Genomic DNA, 15,256 nt, shown 5'->3' on the forward strand with positions numbered 1-15,256 from the left:
AAGACTGGCCTTTCAATGCACCCTAAGGTAAGGACATACCACAATTTTACTTTCACGAATTGCTTGGAGACAGACAAAGAAAACAAGATCTTTTTCATAAATATGACTTTTCTGAGCATTAAGGAGGGAAGGGGCTGAGATACCAGATGAAAAACACCCACTACTCCCCTTAAACCACAAGAGGTACAGGTACTTGGCAACTCTCATGTAAATAACAGCATCATAATAGCAATTCATCTTCTACTCCACCGTGAACAAAAGAAACACAAGTGAAAAATTACCTGAGCACCATAGACTCGTTGCATTGCCTGAAGCAACTGGTTTGTATATTCAGTAAGGGTTCCTGCATCTTCTTCAAACACACTGAGCAAAGACCGAGTCTTCAACAAAAGAAAAAAAAAAGCAAATGGTTTTAATCCTGAGTGGAAATATTAAAAAGAATCATAAGCAAATCACAGCAAAAAATAAAAATCAATCAGAAATAATAAGCCTTTACCTTTGCTTGATTTTGTTTATTCAGAATCTTGAAACACATAGAAATTATTTCTTGTATTATGGATAGGTAAACTGAGACATAAGGAGGAGAAGTGATAAAATGCTATGGCCAAATCCTGACTCCCAGTCTCTTGCTCCAGCTAACAGACAGTCCTTCCAACATAATTAGGAATGTAAAAAATCCTGAATATCTGCCTGCTGACTACAGTAATTCAAACCATGTTAAGGACTCTGGGTCAAACACCACTGCTTGCTCACTTTACTTCTCTAATGTCAGACTGCATTAAAAGCACCCCTTTCCAATGAGATAATTTACACAGTATTGTTCACTCTCAACTGTCTTGAGCAANTCAGAATCAAAAGGACAGACTCAAAGAAAAACTCCTAATATTCTATATTGTAAGAATAGAATATTAGCAACTCAAATTACCTCATCCACAACTTTTGAAAAATAATGAAGGGTAGATATCACTTCTTCATCTCCTTTGCCTAAGGCAAAATGCTGGAAATAGAAACACATATTTGGTCTGTAAATCAATAAAGGTGAGTATAAAATACAACACGTATTTTACTACAAAGCTAATGAATACTCCTACAAAATGCAATAAATGATAAAACTAAATTAAAAAACAGAAACTCATTAATACACATCCTTTTACCCTGTTCTTCTTGTTTTAAATTAAATGGATTTTGGACAACACTTAATTCTTATTATAGTCATTTTAAAGTCACAGTCATGTAACAGGAGCAAACTGGTTTGTATCTTGATAAGATTATTAACTCACATTTTGCACCTTTTTGGGGGGTTTTCTTTGGTTGGTTGGGGTTTTTTAAGATTTTCAAGAATGACCTAACTCCCTTCAACATCCTGGGGAATTTCACAACAGCCTTCACATGAAACTAAGTAAAGCGAATGCCCTGAGCACTTCTGGAACACACATTATTTACACAGAATTCTTCACAAGTGCTGAGGCAAAAAAGAAATCAAAGTCATATGCTGGACATACCTGCTTTTCATAGGCAAGGAGCTGCTTTGAAAGCTGTTGTGTGGCAAGACACATTTCATTCTACAAAAAAAAAATTGACATGTTAATAGAAATAATGAAAAGTCCTTAGCTCTGCTGTTACTACTACTTTGTTACCAGCTTCTTCACTGAATCTGAACCTACCCACACAAACATTCAATTGTGTGTAAGCAAAATACCTGCATAGAGAAGCAGCAATAACAGGTATACTTCAGACCTAATCAACACACGGTTTAATTACTCTGAATAGAAGTAAGATTTGGGGGTTAGTTTTGGGTTTGGGTTTCCCCCACTCCAAAAATATAACAAAGCTAGAACAATCTCAAACCCGTAAGCCACCATTCCAGCATAAGAATGTTTCATATTGGTTGATCATCTTTCCCCAAAATCTACATCAATAAAGAGAACCAGCAGATGGGCCTTCATAATGCATTCATGCTCAGGGAATGTGCCAAGGTAATTACAGTGCTTTAAGTGGATACAGGAGCACAAAACAGCTCATCTCTATTCTCATGGCTACACCAGCCAATGAAACCACACACATCCTCAAGACGTGCTTACTCAAGGCAAGACTTGTAGGGAAGGCATATAATTTTTGCTTGACAGCTGGAAAAACCAGACAAGCATTTGGATATGTCAATCTTTAATCAATGTATTACTAACACTGGTATATCAGCTGCTGTATCCCTGATTTGCTAACAATGACTTAAAACTAGAAAAAAAGAAAAAGGGGAAGGGGTAACTGGGATCTGTCTTAATCCCTGTCAGATCTTTCTCTTCCTCAGTAATGAAGAAAACTAATCACTTTTAATTTAATTTTAACCTTAACACAAGCTATTCCTGTCTCCAAACACATAAGGCCATAGAGAGTTTATAAAACTAGAGGCAATCTCTGAACTGCTTTAATAGAACCCTTTATACTGGGGCTGATTGAGAAAACCATTAAAACTGGGACAGAGTTTGTGTGCTCTCTTATTGTCTCTTGTCATCTTGAGCAAGCAGAGCAAAGCACCGTAAGCCATCTGGGCCAGAGATCCTGAAACACCCTTTACTTTGTCCTGATGCCACGTCTGACATACTGTATTATATCCTGATGCTTCCATACCACCTTGACATGTCAGGAAGGAGGGTTAATATGGGCATCAAGGCCCAAACATTTAGTCAGTCTTAAGTACCCAAGTATTCAGAAAAAAACACAGCCAGCTACAGCCCAGGTAACAGCAGCTGTATGTAAACACATAGCAGGAAAAACTGAGTGACATGATTCTGACCATCTTAAAGCACTCTGGTGGTAACACTCAGGGGTGGGTGGAGATGGGGCAGCAGAGGCCTTCCAAGGTTGTGCTTTATAATAAAAAACAAACCCTGTTAAGGGCTCAGGCAAGGATAGGAACGAGCCTTAACTATCTGCCCCCAAGCTACAATAACATCTGAGAAACTTCACTACCTTCGAAGCAGAGCTAGCAGGCAATGAGCTGGTGACAGGAAGGATGGGACTCCTTGCATGTATAACATGACATTAAAAGGGGTTTGTTTTTTGTTTGTATGCACGTGGGTGGAATTTAAGATTACAAAAAGAAGCAGAGGTTCTCAGACGTGGGATCTTTTTCATAAACACCACCTCAAAGAGAGAGCTGAGTAATAACTGCAAGAAGACCAAGTCCTCACACAGCAACTGTGATGCCGTCTGTAAGATGTACAGCTGGGGCAGAGTGAGAGAAATCTTTTGAAACAAACTGAGTATTAGAAACACACTCTTTCCCCCCCGCTTTTTGTTTCAATTTACTTATTCCTGCAAAGTCTGCAATTGTGTTATCTGCTCTGAAGTTGGGAAATATATTCTTCTGGGTTAAACTTGCTAACACTAGAAGGAGCTTCAGAATAATGGGCTGACACCAAAGGCATCCTTTTTTTGTTAGCCATCCCCCAAGCTTCTACCAGTCTGGTTTTTAAAGACTGAACCCTCAATTTCCTCACATAATGTTCAAAGAGTAACAAGGAGCATTATTACTCATCACATGGGACATACACGTGGGACAGTTTGAAGACGGCAATGAAAAGAGCTGTGTGGAATAAGCAACTTCCAGTGATCACTACTCCCCAGGGGTAGTCTCCAGTATGTGATAGGATAATAGGGGAATACAGAGGGTCTCAAAGGGGTGTAAATTAACAACACCTTCCCAAGTACATGATCAGGTAACAGCAGTTAACTATAGATGCCAAGAAGACATTTGTAGCAAACTACTCCAGATACAGAACGAATTGACAGATGTGCCTGACACAAAACTTACTTTTGGATTTTAGGTTGATTTTGGGACAACAGTTCCATGCATCATTCATAACCCACTGCTGCCAGCAGGTTGCATTTCTCATTTATAGTCTCAGTTCTTTGTGTCAGGACACCACAACTTGTTACTCAATCCCTACCCCATGTGGGAGAGTTAATCCTGGGTCCTTCATCCTCTCTCCCAACACCTGCCAGACTTAGTTCCCATTAGAAGCACAAAGTCATTCATTGTATCACTTGGGAAAAACAAACAAACAAACAAAAAAAATCAAAACAAAACCAAACACAGGCACACACCCAAAAGCTGTAAACAAATCAAATCAAGCTATCAAGTTGAAACTCAGTCCATTGCACAAGGAACAGGAAGCAGGCAAAGTGCTCTGCTGACCTAGTGGTAATACTGCATTGCTAAACACGCTAATCTGGGAAAGTTTGGTTTAATCCTCCTTCCATTTCTTCCTAATCAGCCTTTTCCCCTCCCCCCACTCTGCTACCAATCAGTCTCAAGACTTAGAAGTCTTAGAAGAATTTGCATTGCTTCAGTTGACAGATCCACTAAATCCAGGCAAATCATTTTAACAGGTTTTATCGTTTCGCAAGACATTTTCCCACGGAATACAGCAGCATTCATTTCCTTTATCCTGAAGTGACTGAAATTCAGTATACCACAGCAAAAGAAAAAACTATGATATGATCCTGACTCCACATCACCTTAACATTTCAGAATTCATCACACATTTATGGAGTGGAGAGCTATTCATTAAATATCAGGCAGAAACTCAATAAAATCCTGAACAGAAATCAAAGTATTCTAAATGAAGGCAAACTTAACCAGTACTGGGCCTTGCACATACAGTCATCTGCACTAAAAGGTTTTACTTAACAGGGAAAACACTACTGCAGCATTAATGTAAAAAAAGTGTACCAGAAGGAAGGAAGGAAGAAAAGACTGTATGTAAATAAGCATAAAGCAATCAGCAGTGACTACAGATGTGCTGACTCTTTTTTTTTTCTTTAACCTTGGCTGGCATGACAGCCCTAGGAATAGATTTTTATAGATATAGAGTTCACTAAGTCCAATTCAAATGTGTAAGGTAATGGAAATTGTGTCTTCAATCTATCATTAATCTACCAAAAATGAAAAACCATTGATTAAAAAACCTGTTTAATTCTCAACTTATTTCTGTACCTCACCCTATCTTCAAATAAGTCAGCAAAAAAAAAAAAAAGTCCAACTTATTTTCTGATCTAGTGCCAGAGAAAAGGCATGTGATTTTTTATGTGTTGACTCCACCTTCTTCACTATCACTACCTTCACTACCTTTATTCATGAAGCTGTCGATATCATCAGAAGAGAGTATGATTTTTCTATAACCTCTTTGCAATAAATATCCACACCATTAACCATTTACCAGTGAGGCAATCCATCCATTTTTAGAGTATCTTCTTGTATTTTTCCAAAATCAACTCTGAGGAATAATCTGCTGAAGTCTGAAGATATTTCCATAGACAGCTGTCTAACAGACTACAAATCTGGAGGCATGTAAAGGATGAAGTTGAGCTATAAATTAATATCTACAGACACAGAACTACTCCAGCATGTCCAATTCCAATCCCAATATAATGAAGCTTTCTGCAAAGCAACTTTCCTATGCCTGCTAAAGTTGGCATTTTTAAAACCCTACAAGTAACCAGTACAGAGCAGTGTTTACTTCATATAAACAACAAGATACTGGTAAAGGTCTGCACTATGAACGTGCAGAATGACACATAATAAAATTTAGCTTGCATCTGGGAAAGCTTAATGCCCCATAAGTGAGGAAAAAAAACCAGGTTAAGGAGAAGGTCCATGAGGTAGTTGCAGCCTTCCCATCCTTTGAGAACTAGGCAGCACATCTACCTTCAAATCAGGCACAGCACAAAAAGAACTGGGTCTTGATGCAACTGTTTTATGCAGCTCAATTTATATGTGCTTATCATCTTCCTACAAAGTAGAATTCTCCAGCAATCTAGTAAATGGCACAGTCCTACAGGCTTAGGTTTGCATATTAAATGGCTTGGAAACATGAATCCAGAGTTGCAAGGAGCTAAGCCTCACCAGGGTGATCAGGCTGTGCAGCACTTTACAGGATCAGGCTAACATATGGCTTGCCCTGCTGCTGGTTCCCAGCATGGCATTCCGTCCTCATAAACAGGAACAGCTCAGCAGAGGACAGACTCAAGAAACAGAAGACACTAGGCAAAGCTCCACTGTAAAGCAGCAAAAGCAGCTACAATAGGATGGCTAGTTCAGTATGGAAATAATCTCTCCAGCTTCTTTCAAAACAATCACTACCAGCAAGGTACATTTATGCTTCCTCAAATCTCCAGATCCTGCTTAGTGCAGTGTCAACTTGCTTCTGGGCATGGTGACAACTCCAACTTTATAGGCAATATTAAAGCCAACTCCCATGCCTTTGTTAACACATTGGTGCTCACGTGGTAATGTGCTGATTACCTCTGTTAGCAACATATGCTGAACAGGCCTCAGGAAGGTAAGAGATATATGATGCATACTTACAATGAATATGGAACAAAAATACAGGACTTCACAGAAGTCAGTGCTCACAACTGCAGTTTATTGCAAATGTTTATCCTTTCTACTATCTATTGAAGCTCCTCTATGTGGAACCACAAGTTTACAAAATGCTAACTTAAATTTTATTCCTTAAAAGGTTTTGGGAAAAAAAAAGTCTTATAATTTGAAAAGGGAACACAATAGTTCCCTTACACATTAAAAGAAAGCAATTAAAAGAAAAACTGTATCGGTGCTTACTTGCTATTTAAGCAAGAACTAATTTAAGAACCCTGAACACTTAGAGTTAGCTCTACAACATAATAAATATAAAAATTCATGCATACCCTAGAGAGCCTGACACCTATCTACTGAGTCACAGCCTAGTGAAGTCAATGCACAGGAAAATGAAACAAGCAGCACTGTAGAAAAATGCAGACATGAGGTGTCCTGAATTTGTGGAGAGAAGTAACACTGTTATGAAGCACTACCTAAAACAGCCCTGGACAGATTCAAGCTGTCCTGATTCCCATGTAATGTGGTACCTATAAACCAAGACTATTCCATAATTGTCAAGAGTTTCCTTAAGAGTCTGGACATAAAAAGGCAGTGAGCCCCAGAGGTTGTTGCAGCTTTACCTGTGTGACTCTGGAATTACAAGACAACTGCTCACAGAGATACAGATGCTGAACAGAATTACACTTCACAATTCCCATGCTGCCCCCTCTCCAGATGTATCTACAAAGACAGCATGTGTTTCTTTTTACTCCCCTTCGGTTATCACTGCCCCTCGTATCTAGACAGATTTGTCTGGACTCATGACATGAAACCTATTTACAGTGACAAAATACTGCATCTTACTTTCCTTTAACCTGCTTAACTGTTTATCCCTTCTAATAGTCAGTAGAGACACAACAGTCTCCTGTCTTTGCTAAATGGCATTTTGTTTCAAGTGAAGATCCCAGCTCAGCCATTTCTACAGCATGATGGAGAACTGGAAATAATAGTAAAGCTCTGAAACTCCCTTACTATGACAGTGGTAAGTCAGGAAGGTAAACTGTGCACACTTTGCTCATACACCATTGCAAGAGCCTCAGCACTGTAACTTGAGTAAACTGAATTTTTTAACAGTCTTTGTTTGCTGCATTATATATTGGTCAGGTAATAAAATGTACAGAATGACAAACACAACATTCACAGAACTCAGCAGTAATGCCAGACGCAGCATCAGGGCTTGCCTGCAAGGAGGAAGAACTACAGGAATGAACTCTGCAAGACCGATATCATGATTACTTCAGGGTACCACAACACAGAAGGAAGTATAACATATACTCACAAGGATGTGGTTTATTTGATGAACATAAAAATGCTTCACTGTATTTACACACGTGGGTTTGCCAGATCAACCAAACCTCACTCCTCAAGCACTGCTTTTGGTTCCTGTGACTTCTCCCCAGTCATGGCATCATACACTGCATCTGCCTCGCAGCATCACAGCCTCTTTTTCACTAAAGATCTCCATGTGCAGGAGGGAGTCACCACTCCGTCACACCTGGTATGGGTGCCCAAAGAGGTGAGAGCACTGTCCTCATCCTGCAGAGCAATCAGAGGCTCATGACATTCTGAGGGCCTTGCACCCAAAGGCAACCTGCTGGCAATGGATCATCCAACTCCAGCCTGTCTGTTATTGGCCCTTCCACGTCCAACAGCTCCAGGTGCCTGAGCAGCATATCCAGTGCTACACCCTGTGATAGGATGCTGCAGATCCCTCCTTACAGTCTTGAAGTCCTGCTTGAATACACATAAGTCTGAAAAGATGTTTTAAAAGATTCCCATTTTCCTAAGGGTTTTTAAAAACTCTGGGCAAATATTTCTCTTTCACACTGCTTTCAAATTCGCTGATCAAAGTGTTCAAAGCAGCTTGAGCTGTCAATTTACAAGTTTACTGCTGCTCTACACACAAAGCAGTGTTTTGAGACAACTATATGCATATATCCACAAGGATAATTAGCAGCATGCAGTTGGTAATAATTACTACTTCCCTGAGACTTTGCACTGAATCCATTCAGAACCATTAACTATTGTTATTTGATCACAAGCTACAGTGGTTTGAATTACACGAAAATTTGAGTTTTCATCACAAGAGACACCAAGGTTCTAGTAAACTACTCCAAAAGGATCTTGAAAACGTGGTAAGACATCTAGGAAATGTTACAGTTCAGAACAAAGTTAGGAAGAAAACAAAATTAACATTTTTAAAACTGTCATAAGTGTTTTGAGGGGTTGTAAACCCTTAATTTCCAAAACTGTGGACTAGTACAACTCACTGCTTTGTCTGACTGCCACGACTGTGATTCCAGTCATTTTTATGGTCATTGCCTTAAAGTAGGTCAGTAACTGTAATTCCTATTTTACAGAAAGGGAAATCAGAGCAGGGGATTGCAATGACTTTGCAAAGAGAAAATTTGACTTTGCAGAGAGAAAATTTAAGTCAGGAAAATAAAAAGGCAAATTCAGAAACTGATTTCTCCATACTCTCAGCTTTTACAGGGTTGGTAGCACATGCTGCTGCTGAGGTCCAGACAATGTGTGTCCTAACAACACAACAAAAATTCTTTTTCTCTCAAGTTGTGATTAGCCAGCCAAGAAATATTACACACAGATTTTTCTTAACTGCCCATTTAGGTTTAGTAGGCAATTCAGCATTACCCTTCTATTTCTACTTCTCAAAATGGCATAAAACTCTGAAGACATATTTCAATACTCACAAGTGACTGAATATATCAAACTAAAGCAGTGTTCAGGAAAGAAGTGGCCAAGAAGTGCTGGGAAAATGAAGCAGACTCAGTAGTACTGCAAAATACAGATGGGTAAATGTGCTGTGACAGTGAGAAGAAAGAGGAAATGTCATAACCGTGGAACAAGAGAAATAGAGAAGGCTAAAAACCAAGATGAAAAGGAAGAGGCAAACAAAAGCAGATAAAGTGTTTTTTCTTAAATCACAGATCAGAGTAACCACTTCCTAAAATGCCACCCTAAGACGTCATTAGCAGGGGAAAAAGACACGTACTGGACCCTTGAAAATCAAATGTATCTTCTGAGTTTCTTCTTTCATCTGTTTCAATCCTACCTGATCTTTGGTGTCAGATTCCTACTATCCAACATGCCCATACTCTTCCTGCTCTTAAAAAGACTCCCAAAATGCCCAGCACTGACTTTCAGTGCTGATTTCATGTCACCTCTCCAGCCCCTGGCTATGTGCTGCATTGTTTTCTATGTACCTAAGCTGTGCTGTAAGCCTCTGATTGCTCTGCATTTGCACAAGATCCACGACATGAAGACTTTGAAGCTCGCCAAAGCTGGATCTTCCAGGTGTAGGTCACTAGATCCTGGGAAATTAGTTCTTCCAAGTCAAACTATCAGTCACTCAAAGCATAGTCCCACCAAATGGACACATACTTGGAGTAGTTTTATAGCTGAACTGATTCCTAATAATATCAGAATCAGGCACTCTTCCGGTAAATTCAAAATATCCCCATTGTCCTCATCTCTCTGTGTACTCTGATTTACTGGTTTAAGAATAGAAAAGCTGTTTCTAGGGAACTCAGGTATCTAACCTACATAAATACTTGCAAAAATTCCATGACACACTGTGTATGTCTTTCAAGACCTAGACAGGGTATTTTGAAATATCGAGTTTTACGCACATGGGAATCAGTGTCACTGAAAATCACTCAGATTTACAGTAACCTTTTCCAAAGCACTGGATATAATTTTGAGGGGATTCAGTCATCTAGGTCATGTAAGTACTTTAGAAAATGTTATTTTTTCTGCTCCTGCTCCCATACTTTTCACTCTGGCTACTGTAGGTACTTGACTTCAGTATGATCCAAAGTGCACATTCTCTCTGTAATCAATAGACACAGACAGTTCCCTCCAAAAGGTGAGTCACAGCATCTAAGTTAGGTGCCTAAAGTCAGTGTGAGTACCTGTGTATTGTGTTTACATTTAGGTAAGCAATTTTGTCAAGACTGGCCTTTCAATGCACCCTAAGGTAAGGACATACCACAATTTTACTTTCATGAATTGCTTGGAGACAGACAAAGAAAACAAGATCTTTTTCATAAATATGACTTTTCTGAGCATTAAGGAGGGAAGGGGCTGAGATACCAGATGAAAAACACCCACGACTCCCCTTAAACCACAAGAGGTACAGGTACTTTGCAACTCTCATGTAAATAACAGCATCATAATAGCAATTCATCTTCTACTCCACCGTGAACAAAAGAAACACAAATGAAAAATTACCTGAGCACCATAGACTCGTTGCATTGCCTGAAGCAACTGGTTTGTATATTCAGTAAGGGTTCCTGCATCTTCTTCAAACACACTGAGCAAAGACCGAGTCTTCAATAAAAGAAAAAAAAAGCAAATGGTTTTAATCCTGAGTGGAAATATTAAAAAGAATCATAAGCAAATCATAGCAAAAAATAAAAATCAATCAGAAATAATAAGCCTTTACCTTTGCTTGATTTTGTTTATTCAGAATCTCGAAACACATAGAAATTAGTTCTTGTATTATGGATAGGTAAACTGAGACATAAGGAGGAGAAGTGATAAAATGCTATGGCCAAATCCTGACTCCCAGTCTCTTGCTCCAGCTAACAGACAGTCCTTCCAACATAATTAGGAATGTAAAAAATCCTGAATATCTGCCTGCTGACTACAGTAATTCAAACCATGTTAAGGACTCTGGGTCAAACACCACTGCTTGCTCACTTTACTTCTCTAATGTCAGACTGCATTAAAAGCACCCCTTTCCAATGAGATAATTTACACAGTATTGTTCACTCTCAACTGTCTTGAGCAATTCTTACAGGGTCACTGCCAAAGTGAGCTGATGTAATGAGACCAAACAACTGAGTGTTCATCTATAACAGGCACAAGAGATACACCCACTCAGAGATACCCTGTACTTTCTCCATTCTCCTAACTCATCCTCGTCAGCAAATGGGGACAGGGGAAGAACATAATGACTTGTGTTATCTTAAACACATGAATTCCCTTGGTCTGTTGTAGTGAAATCATCAGAAACAAAGAACTGTGTTGCTGACACAGCTCCTGAGACGAGAAACAAAGATATTTCAAAATAATGCCAAGCTCAAGAATTTGCTAGACCATTACAATAATTAAAGAGGAAAGACTGTCCCTTTAACAAAGTCATGCTCCATCCTTAGTCTTAACTTTGATAAATCCAATCTATTTGATGCTAACTGGAAATGTCTTTCCATCTGTACAGCTAACTCCCATGACAATAATTAGCTTCATCTGCTTAAATGAGGGGCATGCATAAACTCCAGTACTTTCATAAACATGTCAGTCCTGTAAGAGAGAAAGTGCTTTAACTATCCCCTATTACAGGAATCTCTAATGTACCTGAAAAATCCAGGTTCAAATCTGGGAAAATTACTTCAAAGTTTTACGATACTGCACAGAAGGAATATGCATTTCCCCAAGGCATTTATTCTTCTCTGCAAAACTCTCTGCCCAGACTTTGTTTGTCCTGAAAAATTCAACATCAGCATCCTTCAAGAATCCTGGCCCATGATTAAATATCACTTCATCTCTGCTGAGAAGTATGTAAGTCAGAAATTAGTGTTGCTCAGCAGTTAAAATATAGGACTAGGGAGGCAGTCTTTGGATTCTTTCTAGGCATTGAACAGGAGTACCTTCTTACTTTGAGTAACTAAAAGCTCTCAACATTTCACTCTGTTAATGTGCTAAGCTGCTACAACCCTTCCTACCTTAGAGACAATCCAATAAATGCATTTGGGAAACTAGTTCGAGATCTTAGCACGTAAGGGAACACACAATACCAAGTGCTGTTTTCAAATAAAGAGAACACAAAACCCAAAGAATGGAGAGAAGGCCAAGTCAATGAAATGGATACCAAGAACCCAAACATACAAAGGACCTTTGTGCAGAACTCCCCTACAAGGATAGTGGCATGATTTTGAGAGTTTTCCACATCAAGCTATTATTTCAGTAACTGAAAACATATCGATTTTCAAAAATATCTGGTTTGAAATGCTTTATTTTCAATGATGCCTTAAAACAAGGAAAATAATGTCAACAAACAATCTTGTATTTATACAGTGCTCAACTTCCTTGTTTTGTGTTACAATGGCACATAAAAAGCAAAGGGTATGAAGATGGTTAAAAATAAATCTAGAGAAAGCAAAAATTTTAAAACTTGCATGTTTATCAAGACAAATATCAAGCCAAAACTAAAAAGTTATAAAGAAATTGCCTGAAGTAGGCTACGAATCACACACTTCTGCATGCTGGAAAAGGCTCTCAAACACAGGAATGCCAGCTACATTTGTAAATCTTACTGAATTTTTGCAGGTTCGTTTCTTCAGATGTCTAAATATGGGTTGAAGTAGAACAGCTCTGGGAAATAATTTCTGAAAGTCTTGGCCTCTGTTATTACCACATTGTTCAGCAATAATAAAAACAGTAAATGATTCAGGCAGTTTGGAAGTTATTCTTGGAAACTTTCACATTTAGGAATACCATTTTAAATCACTGCAACAAAATACCAGTATGTGTATATTTTCATTGTTGCCATTTTGACAAATTCTGGAATAGCAGCTAATGCTGCTGAAATAAACCAGTAATCCAAATATTAAGCTAACATTTAGGAGGCCCCATTAATTGCAACACTATCTTGACTTCTGGAAAGACAGAAAAAAAATTTTCTGCTTTCATGTAAGTATTTCCCTTGGTTTTAGCACGACTGCTGATGTAAACTTCACTCCATTTTGTGGCCAAACACTTCAAAATTAAGACACTTCTTACGGCTTCTTTCAGCCTTTGTCTGGAGACAAATCAAGACAAAAGTACTGTATTGCTGAGGAGAGAAACCAAGTTTCAGAAACCTGATGAAGAAATAACTTTGGCCTAATTCTCCTCTGTCTTGCACGTAATCTACATACTTCACAGAGTTTATACAAAGTGAGGTTATATCCTCACTTCACCATCCTTTTGCATTGCTCTAAGTGACAGCACAGAGAAAGGAGAATCAAGTCCCTTTACACAGAAGTAAACAATCCTGTAAGATGCTATGCTGCATGTTCTGCGGGACAAGAGACTGACTTTTTGCCTTGATTTTGCAGCACCTGGCACAGTGACCCTGTTGTGCTGTGAATCTAAAGCTCTCCCCAGGAAAAGAAGTAATAAAAATATAAAAGACTGAAAAAACCCACTCCTGTTTCCTTCATCAAAAAAATATATTTTAGCAGTATTGGGTCGTTATAAAAATTAAAGAATGTCCCTCCTTCCAAAAGCTGTAGAACTTGAACAAAAAGTATTGACCAAATCAAGCCAAAGCATCCTAAAAATACTCAAGTTTATGCATGCCACAGTATTCCAGTAACTGTAAAGGAGATGTTAACAGCCTTCATTTCAGGTCAGACGAAAGATGAAGACCTCCAAATTCAATTCAGTGCATTGTTCAGCTGCTTGAAGTCAGTGTTACATTTTTAATCATGGTGGGAAGTGTTGACTGAAGAGGTAAATGAGTTCACTTATCCCGTGTGTCCAGTTCTTCAGCTTCAGGATACAGAGGAAAGGTTAACACTAAAAATGTCAGTAACTGCCTATAATAAATCTAACATACTTTGGTAAACTGCGGAACACAGAAAAGTTCAGGCTGGCAAGGAACTCTGCACACCGCCTTGTTCAAACCTCTGCTCAACGCAGGGCTAACTCTGATGTTACATCAGGTGACTCAAGGCTTTTTCCAGTCCAGTTTTTAAAATTCCCAAGGCTGATCACATACATGCTGTACGAAACAAATGATGAAAATCTTTCTTACTAGGATGGGATTTCATGAAATTACAGAAGAACAGGATAAGAGGAGGTTACCAAGATGAGTCCCAAGGCTCATTAAGTCTTGACAGGTGCACATCCAATCTTTCTTTTAAAATGTCTCATGACAGACTCCATAACATGTGACAGCAATATGCTCCACACCTTACCTATTCATTCCTCCTCTTGAAACATCAGCAGACAAGTTGGGATTACAACACAGGGCTACCGGGGAACAGGATCCATGCTGATCCACCCCACCCTCCCTTCTTCTTTCCCTGTTTCACCCATTACTTTTGTATCTCTGTCTGCACTATACTTTGTCCTCAAGTGCACCTTCCTCGCTCCTCTGTGAAATTTCCACTCTTTCCCCTTCCCTTTATTTCTCTCTTCCACGTAAACTTTTTTCCTTCCATCCTCCTTTCCCAGTTCTCGAGGCCTCACACACCTTCAGCCCCTGGAAACATTATAATACGGTGTGTTCTTCGCTGTGGGGCTTGGCTTCCACAGTCCTCAGGGGTCATTCCTGCAGCTGTGTCACAACACGGCTCCAGCAGTGGGGCACAGGGGAGAAGGAGAACATCGCCCCCCGCCTGCAGTTGGGAAGGAAAGGGCAACAACCGCCTGCCCTCGTTTCTCAGACTCCTTCAGGAGGTCATCTTCGCAGGGATCTGCCTCATCTCGTCTATCCTCACGGGAAGCTCCTGTATCCGAACCACGGCCCCCGGGAGCGCTCACACCAGCGGGGAGGAGCAGGCACGCTGGCGGTGACACTCCTCCAGCCACTTCTGCCACCGGGGCCAGGTGACTCTCTGCGCACATGTGTCCCTTTCCCTGCGGGGGAAGCCAGGGCACCGAGCCATGCCCACCTGTCCTTCGCCAACACACCTCACCTTTCCAGGGCAACCCTGGCAGCCACCGAGCGCACACCGGGACAGGACAGTGCGAGGAGAGAGCCACGGGAGTTTCTCTGAGGGCGGTGAGGAGAAAGGGAGCTGTGCCTCCGCAGTGGGGGACCCCCTT

At 39.8% G+C, this 15,256-nt stretch overlaps 1 protein-coding gene and 1 long non-coding RNA gene across 2 annotated transcripts in view; both read right to left on the minus strand.

Annotated features, from left to right (window-relative positions):
• Positions 1 to 378, minus strand: part of APPL2 (adaptor protein, phosphotyrosine interacting with PH domain and leucine zipper 2) — a 29,105-nt gene extending 28,727 nt beyond the window's left edge. The window contains exon 1 of the mRNA XM_018080417.2: positions 282 to 378. Coding sequence (XP_017935906.1) covers positions 282 to 305 — 24 coding nt within the window. The 5' untranslated portion in view covers positions 306 to 378. The remainder of the gene's footprint in view (positions 1 to 281) is intronic.
• Positions 379 to 925: 547 nt separating this feature from the next.
• LOC115307826 lies at positions 926 to 10,772 on the minus strand. The gene is made up of 3 exons (XR_003916191.1): positions 10,670 to 10,772; positions 1,503 to 1,562; positions 926 to 997 (listed from the first exon to the last, which is right to left on the minus strand). It is a non-coding gene; the product is annotated as an uncharacterized LOC115307826 (long non-coding RNA).
• Between the last annotated feature and the right edge of the window lie 4,484 nt (positions 10,773 to 15,256).

The sequence above is a fragment of the Manacus vitellinus genome, unplaced genomic scaffold (assembly GCF_001715985.3).
Source record: "Manacus vitellinus isolate BGI_N305 unplaced genomic scaffold, ASM171598v3 scaffold_5_pilon, whole genome shotgun sequence".
Lineage (NCBI taxonomy): Eukaryota > Metazoa > Chordata > Aves > Passeriformes > Pipridae > Manacus > Manacus vitellinus.